Source organism: Prunus persica, chromosome G2 (genome assembly GCF_000346465.2).
Source record: "Prunus persica cultivar Lovell chromosome G2, Prunus_persica_NCBIv2, whole genome shotgun sequence".
NCBI classification, from domain to species: Eukaryota; Viridiplantae; Streptophyta; class Magnoliopsida; order Rosales; family Rosaceae; genus Prunus; species Prunus persica.
Window position 1 is genome coordinate 5,516,478 of NC_034010.1, and position 10,589 is coordinate 5,527,066.

The 10,589-nt window shown below is 34.3% G+C and overlaps 1 protein-coding gene across 1 annotated transcript; it reads left to right on the top strand.

The window, feature by feature from the left end:
* Positions 5,679-6,713, top strand: LOC18785296. The gene has a single exon (XM_020557160.1). It carries the CDS (start codon positions 5,679-5,681, stop codon positions 6,711-6,713), a length of 1,035 nt encoding a protein of 344 aa, XP_020412749.1.

Consider the following 10,589-nt stretch of genomic DNA (forward strand, 5'->3'; position numbering starts at 1 on the left):
GGTAGAACGGAGACTGTTTATCTTTCCGGGTCAGTAAGGATGCGGGTTGTTAATGGGTTAATAGGATTGCAAAAGTTTGTGCCGTTGGATTAATCCAACGGATTTCATGAAATTGTCGCTCACTAGTTAACAGACCTCAGAACATAAAAAAGAATTTGTTTAAATTAATAATTAAAAATATTTTAATAATAATAGTTGGCGGGAAGATAGGATTATTGTATTTTTTCAAATTTATAGTGTGTGGGAAGATAAATGTGGATAAGAAAATAGGATAGGAGCAGCACTCTAGACGAAATTATATGGAACCTTTTTTCTTTTTCTTTTTTTCCAAAATTATGTCTTCCCTGTTTAAAAAAAAAAAAAATCTAATTATATGTCTTCCTTTTTTGTTTTTGTTTTACTCTAATTATATGTCCTCCTTTTATTATTATTATTATTATTATTTTGGACTCATATACATATATATGAGTATTTGTTTTATGTCTTATTTTGTTTATAATTTTCCATAACTTCTTTGGCCAAAAAATTGACAAAATCAAGATAAGACATTGAATTAATATTATTGTTATTAAAAGTTATACATAAGTTAGAGATGCATGGAACATCTCATGACTGTTGAATCACAAAAAAGAAAAAGAAAAAGTTAATAGGGTTAATGGTTTTATTAGTCCCTAAAATTTGACCCGATTTGCATTTGAGTACCTCAATTTCCAGAAAGGTTCCCGTGGTCCTTTAACTTTAGTTTCGTTTGGACAAATGGTCCTACTGTCAATTTTGTTAACTTTTTTTGTTAAATGCAAGGGCAAAATGGTATTTTTATATTAAAACCAAAAAAATGAATAAAAAATTATATCTTTAAAATAACAATAAAAGAAAATCAAATAAAAAACCAACAAAAAAGAAAAAGAAAACTCAAGTTTGAGGGGAGTAGAAATCGGGATAGAGGGGGAGGGAGAGAGTATAATTTTAATTTTTTTTGTTTTTTTAATGTTTATTCATATTTTAATCAATTTTGATACAAAAATACTATTTTGCCCCTGCACTTAACAGAAAAGTTAACAAAATTGACGGTAGGACCATTTGTCTTAACGAAACTAAAGTTAAAGGACCACGGGAACCATTTTGAAAATTGAGGTACTCAAATACAAATCGGTTCTAAATTCAGGGACTAATAAAACAGTTAACCCTAATATATTATACATAAAACAAGAATTTCAAACATTGAATTAATATTATTGCTATTATTATTAGTTATTGAGAGAAAATCGATAATTGTATTCATAAATTAGGCACAAGGGTCATCAGCCACAAAGGTAAATATAAATACCCACTAAGGGATAATACACATATGGAAGTATAGTAACCACATTGGGTTAATCCATATATAAGCCACAAAAGCCCACAAAAATTTTAACATAAAAGCAGCATGCATGAACAAGTCAGACGACGAACTCGCCCTTGGACTAACCTGGGCTATAGCCCAGGTGACTTTCTTTTCACCAACCCACCCAAAAAGTTAAAAACAATGCTAAAAAGTAATTTTTGTAACCAACATGTGTCCATCCTGGCAATTCCCACCGGGTTCAATCAACAAACTACTACAACTTTTGTTTAAATATTTAACACACTCCCATATTTATTGCTTCAATATATTATTTTAATACTTTAATTAATATACATTAACATTATATAAATTACTATTTTTGTCAACTCGCAATATACTCACTTAAATCATTCAAACTCACTACGTAATAGATTTCTTTCAATTATATATATATATAAATTTCTTTCAATTCTTTTGTGTTAAAATAATATGTAACATTTTCTAAAGTTTCACTAACAATTTCCATTTTTTATTATTATCAAATTTGTACCAATATCAATAATTTGACTGCATTTCCTAGTTTTTGGATCACCAATTCGAAACCATCAAAATTTAGTAGATTTGTATGTAAGGTAAATTTAGCCCACTCAATATTCAAATCCTGAGTCCGTCCCTAATTAGGCATGAATTGGAGCGCCTAAATCTACCAATACAACTACAACTTTTAAACTCTCACAAGTACAAAATACAAGTAGAGACTAGGAAACAAACAAACACCAAACTCATAAGGAGTTGATGTAATTATTACAAAATAAGAAAACTGCAAACAAACAACAACAATAAAACCAACAGAGTCACTACTACTGATGCATGGTCGCCTTAGACAGAACACAATTTGCAACCACTCACCCTACAACAAAAACCAACCAAAAAATCACATAAGCAAATCTTGGTGTTAAAAAAACAAAAATTCAAAGTAGATATATGCACAAATAACCTCCCCACAATTAAATCACAAGTGCAATAGATGGGGAAGGGGAGAAATAAGAAGGGAGAGAAGGAGAGAGGAGGAGGAGGAGGTGTGGCCAAACTCTTCCTTCCCCTTTGAACACACTGCGCAAAAAAGGTTAAGAGAGAGAAGGGAGGCTTCAGTGCTCAATTAATTTTTCAGTTATTATATTTGAAAAAATACTAATAGGCTGTTTTACTGCATAGTTTTTGCAGTTGAGTTTAACATTAAAAAACAGTAATTATTTTTTAATAGAAATGGATATATACAAATTTCAAAAAGGATTAAGATTTGTTATCATTGTTCACAATCATACATAGGATTTTAAAAAGGTGTTTTGTTCAACATCAATAGTTATGTGCCACTTTCTCTTAGATTAGCTCTATGTATAGTTGGGATCCGGATTTTCTATTTGGATTTTTTTGTTATGATCTGTTTGATTTTTATTCTCTACATACCACCTCATTTAAATTTCATTCAAGGGATTTAAGAGTTGACACGTCACTCATTTTTTATTAGAAAAAAAAAAACAACAATTTGCTTAAAACATGAAATAAAAAGTAATTAAAAAAAAAACTAAAACTAAAACTAAAACCCTAAAGCAGGTACGTTCTGCAGCCTCTCTTCTTCTTCATCTTTTTAGTTTTTCATTTTTGCTTTTCAATGTCTTCTTTCTACCCAGTAACTTATTCAACCCCTTCGATTGTATATATTTTTTTCTTTTTCATATTAAGCTAATTCCCTATAGTAATCGTAAGATAGGATTATGACAATTGGCAAGAACTAATTAAGATATGGGATGAAAGAGACTGTGAGGTGGTGTTTACATACAGATGGTCTCCCCTGCTGCCCTTCAGTGCGAGGCATGTGAATGTGCTTAGTGCCGTTCTTGTTACAAGGATGGTTGGATACCTCTGGTTATTAATAATAAGAAAGTTTAACTTATTATTATCTCTTGTATTATCTTTTTCTTTCAATGAAGTTTCACTTATCAACAACATAAAACAAGATTTTGCGAAAATGGAAAATGATTCTTGTGGAGCCTTGAAAAGAAGAAGAAGAAGAAAAAAAGGAAAGTTGCCGGCTTGACGTTGAACTCTTTAGGGTTAGTAATTATCGTTAATTGTTAAGTATGATACAATTCTTTTTTGTTTTTTGTTTTCAATGTGACATGTCAACTTTTAAACGTTTGGATGAAATTTAAATAAGGTGACATGTGAAAAATAAAATTCAAGCAGATCATGACAGAGAAAATCCAAGCAGAGAATCCGAATTTGATTAGGAGGGAAAACAACACTTTATCTTTCAATAACTACAAGTATTGTATATTGAATTGATTGATGTAGCGCATGTGGATAACCGATGTTAGGCATTTGTTCTAGATGAATTTTCAACTATAAGTATTGTTTATTAATTGATGTGGCATGTGGATGACCGATGCTAACATTTGCCCTAGATCAATATCTAGATAGTTGACTTAAAAGGAATGTATACTGATTTCTATATAATATTCTTGGCTTCCATGCGTGCTCCAACTTATTACCAAGTTTGGTTTTCATGTTAAAAATCCAGTATAAGCTACTTTAAAAGTCGATGAACTAATTGACACCCATATAAAAACTCAACTCTTTTTACACCCATGGTACTATGGTAGTACGGTACATCCCATGCTAGAGTTTCGAAGAAAAATACTTAGATTAATTCTGTAGCATATTCTTCCATTTTCTAACAACCGAATATCTTATAATCGATTAATTTCTTTAAGAAAACATGGATTTTCAATAAAAATCATCGCTTATTCTCAACAACAACAAAAAAGAAAAAAAAAATCATGGACTTTTAAATTTTAAAAAAATCAGCATTTAATAGAGTCAATTTTAAAAAATTCGAACCCTAAATAAGAAAGTTTATCCTCAAAGAATGCTCCATCACACACTTGTACTTCAGAGTTGGAAGGCAAAATTAAGTTGATGTACATACATATTAATTCCAGGTTTATAATAATGAATATTTTAATATAATTTAGGAAATAATATCTGTTTTTGATACTACGTTACTCAAGTAACAACTAGTTCTTCACTGTGTCTGCGTTAATCGCTGCGCTGTAAAAATCATATCTGCAAGTGCTTGATTTTTGGTTGATATTATCTGCATAAATACAACTCACAACCAATTCAAAGTCCTTGTAATATCTAACGTAATATTCCTTGTAATAAATCGCAGGATTTGTGCTTTCCACACATGGTGCTAAGCAAAACTAGGAAGAAGGGAAAAAGAGTGGACTTCGAAACTCTTCAACATGTTAATTTTAATATAAATTAATAGTTAAATTCAAATTCTATGTCTTAATTATTATACTTATGGAAAATCATCTTGTCAACTATTTTCCTTTTCAAATTATGTCTTTTAACAATTTTATTAACTAAAGGATATTTTAATGAATTTTAAATGTATACATATATATTATACAAAAAATATTTTATTTAATACTACCAAATGTATATTTTTAAACCCAAAAGGAGAGGAAAAGATATTAGGTTGTGACAGTTCGGTATAGTTTATGAACAAATTTTTTTTTGTGTCAGGGTTAATCATACATATTAGGGTTATTTATTTATTTATTATTAATAAGAAAAACAGGAATCGAAATTAAGATCTCTTCCAATACGGGGATGAGAAGTATCCCTGTACTAAGTGCTAGTTGGTCCACACATATTATAGGTTTAAATAGAAGTTATTTTCTCTTATGCATTAATTGTCATGTGCCATGTGAGTTACTTACAAACTCTATGCATCTATTGATCGATGTGGCACACGTGGACGACCATCGCTAACATTTGCCCACTTAATTTCACACCTAACTAGATGGATATGTATATGAAATTGACTTTAGAAGGAAAGTCCACTGATTTTCTACAACAACATTCGTGGACTTTGTTTGTAATATTCTTGGTTTCCATGCATGGTGTAACTTATTACCAAGTATAGTGTCCCTGTTCAAATCCAGTATAAAGCTACTTAAAAAGTCGATGCACTGATTGCCACCTATATGAAAACTTAGTATAGAAGGTTGACAAGTATATCTGAATAAATTAGCCGGAATTGCATGGTACTTGCAAATTATGGTGAGAATGATATAATTATTGTGGGGGCAAGCTTGGCCATGAAGCCAAATCTCAGGAAAAGCCTACTCATCGCTTTAATCCTTTGCTATTATAGTGCATATTGCAATAACAAAATGAGATTTCTTTCCAAATATGAACGGTAAGGCATTAACTCAAACCCTTAATAAAAAGGAGTTGATGTCCCCAAATCTTTTCATCAAACCTAAAATTTCTATGCAAGATGGCAGAAGAATCCAGAGTAGAACGTCTGAGCTCTACTTCTGAGGCTTCTAACATCTCAGCCGCCTCGGATGGCCCACCACCAACACAAAAAGATGGCCCTGAAAATCTTGACCAGAAAATGAAGATGAAATTGAAAGAGAAAATTGTCATCGATGATTCTGATGACGATGATACTCAACAACCCCGACAACAACCACCGCCACCACCAGTCGTCAGATCATCGTCGTCGCCATCACCAAGTTCTCGGCTCCGACTTGATCTGAAGCTTTGCAATGACAACTCTGCTCGTGGGTCAGGGTCGACGTCGAGGCTTGAACTCAGCCTGTTCAACACTTCGAACCCAGGTTCTTCCAACCCAGGCTCATCAAATCCTGTCTCAAGGTACTCTCAACCCAATGAGACCACAGATGAGAACCCACGTGGCAGTGATGACAAAAGATCCCAACCTAGGGTTTTCACATGCAACTTTTGCAAGAGGGAGTTCTCTACTTCCCAAGCATTGGGAGGGCATCAAAACGCTCACAAACAAGAGCGCGCCTTAGCCAAAAGGCGGCAAGGAGGACTTGAAAATATGGGAGGTGTCTTGGGACATTCACCCTTTTCTTATTACAACCCATATTCAAGTTTCTCATCACCCTCTCTCTATGGATCTTTCAATAGATCTCTTGGGGTTAGGATGGATTCCATGATTCACAAGCCTTCTTATCCATGGTCCTCAACCCCCGGCTTCGGGCGGTTTGGCCATGGTTCTGGGGCATGGTCATCTAGGGCAGGAGGCCTCCTGAACTTCCAATCCACTATTGATAGGCTCAACTTGGAGGGCCTTCACGCTAATGCTCCCAGTGGAATATTAGGGCATCCAGGAACCAGTAGCGCTCCAAGGTTTGATCAGGAAATCAGTGCTGTTCGCAACTTTGGTGGTTCGAGTTCGAATTTTGGAATCAACAGGCCATTCCTTGGTGATCTTATCCGCCGCGAGCCTCCAACATCCGATACCGATGCTGCTGGCCTAGATCTGTCTCTTAAGCTTTAGATTTATCATTGTTTGCTGTTGTTGTTTTTTATTTAAATTCATGTAGTACACAGTGCGTGATTTGAATTTGATTAGATCTTAGGTTTTTGTTGTTGTTTGTATTTCCATCCACAGATCTTTTGTATTGTTATGAAAATGTTGAATAAAAATAGTCGATGTGTTTGTACATGTATTTGATTGGGTTTTAATTTTTTAAATTTTTTTCCAAATTAATTCAACATCTGGCTTATAACCCTTCCTTTGGTGTTTGATGTGTGTGCTATTTAGGAAGAAGCAGGCATGATAAACTATGATTTGAATAGAGCATGGGTGTGTGTTTCAGTTTTGATTGCACTCAAATCGTCTTTATTGCAAAATTATTATGTTAGTATAAACCTCTCATAAACTTGATATTTCAAAATTCAAACTAATGGCCTGGATTCATTTGACCACGGACAAATTTATGGCTTTCAATTAAAGCTGATCATTCCTTCATCAAAATTTTAATTTCAAAAGATCATTCAGGCATGCATGGTTAGTTTGGGTTTCAAAGAGAGAGCGACACGTAGTCGGGTGTATAATCTTTCGTGTATATCTCTCTCCATACGTGACTCATCATGTGAGGCGAGAGATAGACACAAAACGATATATTATGTCGCAATAAGTTTTAGCTAAGTTTTGAGAGGATTGAACTTCCTCTTTTTTCCTTTGTTATGCTTCATTTTATGGGGGGTAAGATATTAACGAAATATGAACTAGTGGGTTTGCGAGACCTCTTTTCTTTGACCAATTAATTAACTTTCTTCCTTTTTTCTCTAAATAAGGTTAATTAACCTTCTAAGAGAATTGAACTGACCGTGAAACGAACACGTGGCTAATGCATTGCATCTTGCATATGGAATAAGTTGTCCATGGCTAGCACTGTGTTGTTATTCCTTAATCATTCTTTTATTTATTTATTTACGAACAATATGGTAACTTATTTAAAATGACATTTGAAATTAGGGATAATCCTAAATCAAAGCAAACAAGGTATTTAATCATCATCATCTCCATCCAAGAGCTCAATCAGATCCAAACTGTTTGAAATGCTCGAAGTCAACTCTTTGTGTTGAATCTATTCGCCATTCCCTGATTCTAGAGCAGAAAATAAAATTAAAATAAAAACGTCCAGATTCACAAAGAAATTTAAACATCAATTGGCATAAATGGTAGTTTAAACTCAAAATGGAAAGTTGTTTCTCACTTAATTGCTAACAACTCTAACTGAGTTGTGGCCAGAAATTTGTCCCCTAATAGGAAATTTGCTCGCTCTTAATTAATTTACAACTAGCCGAGCTTCTTCCGCATATGTTTAATTTATTGTTTCACTTGTTTTCTTTTCTTTTTTTCTACATAACCTCAGCGGGATCAAGCCAGACGTAATTCAATAAGTTGAAATTGGAAATTTATTTGGAGTGAGTTTCTTCAGTTAATAAATAACTTTGGGAATGAAAATTTAACTGGGCGTATCTGAGGAGCCTAAACATGTGATGATGGACTCGTCAACTTTGCCCATTTGTTATTAGGGTTTTTATTTTGTAGACAAAAACCCAATGCCTCATGGTGGACCGATGCTCCTTCCTATGCCTATATTCCTCTGGTGGTAGAAAAATATGTGCAATCGATTTTGGAAACATCAAAACATCAACGGGGCATTGCAGACGTTTTCTTTTTCAGTCGATTACGTGTTAGTTTGAGCAAAAAAAATATACGAACTCGTTCAAGATTCATGAGAAAGAGATTATGGGAACATTTCTCCCATTAAGAGAAGGCTCATTTTCTGGAACATGACATGAGGCTGAATCTATTCTGTCATTCCTCTACTACCGACATCTGCAGCCTCAGATAAGTTGGTTTGGCATTATTCCAAGAAATATATTCCGTACGTTCTGGTTATATATTTGGGACTCCATAATGACCACCCAAAAGAGTATCTCTGGCCATTTTAGCTTAAAATGGTCATCTTCAGGAACCATTTTTTTAATTACCGGAGCATAGCATGGCAACACAGTATACATAAAAGAAAAAAGAATTACACAAGTGAATAATTATAAGGCTTTTTTGTAACATCCCGACTCAAATTAATTATTATTTAATTAATTTGTGAAATTTTTATCCATCGGAGTAGGGTTAATATGGTCACTTTTTAATATGGAAGATTTCTGGGGATTTGAGTGGCACGGTTGGGTAGAGCTAGTCGATACGAGTTCGTAAACACGTAGTGGGCCCAAATTGGAGTTTTAACGAAGAAGTTACGGTCATCGGAAGTGCAGTGGCATAACCGTAATTTTTTCAAACTCGGATTTTTTTAAAAACAGGTCAGCCTTCTTTCTCTCTTCTCCTCTCTCTCTCTCTCCTCCCCCGATTCTCTTTCCTCCCTCTCATGTCGTCGCGACAGCCGGATTTTCCGGCGCCACAAGCTCCAAAATCTTCCTCTCCTCCTCCTCTACACAACCCACCCAATTTCCTGACCCAATTTCTAGCCGTGAAGAGACTGGAACGAGGGCCACAACGTTTCTGGCAACCAAAATTGTCGAATCAGATATGGTTTCTCACCCTCCCAATGCGTTTTGGCTGTTTTGATGGTTGATTTCCATCGATTTGATGCCGTGCATGTGCTGATGGACTCATCAACTATGCCCATTTTTATTGGGCTTTTTATTGTGTGGACAAAAGACCCAATGCCTCATGGTGGACCGATGCCTCCTTCCCATGCCTATATGCCTCTGGTGGTACAAAAAGATGTGCAATCGAATTTTTGTTTTTGGTTTTTTTGCAGGTAGCAATTAATCAGAGCTGAGTCATATAGATGTGTCGTTATCATAAAAATTTGGTATATATTACTATAAAAGATTCTTGACTAGTAAAGTGGCATATGATATTTGTACCAATACTTAATACATAAAAGTTACTAGAACAAAGTTGAAAATGCTTCATTACGTTAAAATAGCAAAAATAACCAAGATCTAATATGCTCTTACAAATAGGGAGCAAATAAGACACAAACGCAAACAGTCAATTTAAAGGACATATTGAGCCAACAATATTCACAATTGCAAATCAACAATATTAAAAATATAAATAAAAAAACTAACAGTTCTAATTATATTCTACCTGGAATGCTGGGTTTTCTACATGGATTGAGGAGGAGTCATTATTGTTGATTTCTTTGTTTTTTGCAAATTTAGAAGCTTACGACTGATTTTTATATTTGATGGCAAGTGGGAGGTGCTCTTTTCCCCTTGAAAGATTTTCCTCTTTTTTGGGGGTTTTTTATGCTAAAGGTTTTTTTTTTCTTTTCACAAAGGTCCAAGTTTGCACATTCTTTTGCTTTCTCCTCAGTGTATTATGTTGGTTGGTTAATGAATGAAACCCCTTTACCGATTAAAAAAAAAAACCTTTTTTATTTTTTTATTTTTTTGTGGTCAATCTCAGTTCATTCTGTTCACCCGTTTGCGTGTTCCACTCTTGAGGTGGAAGGGCGAAGTTCCCCACTGGCTTGGAGACCACTTGTTGGTCGACAAGTCAGCTTTCTTTGGTGTGCGAGCGTGCCACTGCTAGCAATATAAATTCTAGCAAACTTATTTTTAGAGTGGATAACTTGCGCCTCAAGTTACTGACTTCTAAAACAAACGATTGTGAATTTGGGTGAGGAATATCTCCCAAGTAAGTTCTTTTCTTGTCTCAGACTGGTGAGGACTTTCACAATTTATCTCAGTATCAAATGGTTGTTCTGGCCAGAATAGATAATAATAAAGCACTGTTTCAGGCAGAACTGCCTTTTACAAAATTAAGCAGGGGGAAACCAACTCTAGAAAGGCAAAAAGATGGCTGAAATCCCATTTCTGCCTGGGT

Coding starts and splice junctions, on each gene's coding strand:
- LOC18785296 (XM_020557160.1), top strand. CDS start 5,679: ATGGCAGAAGAATCCAGAGTAGAACGTCTGAGCTCTACTTCTGAGGCT.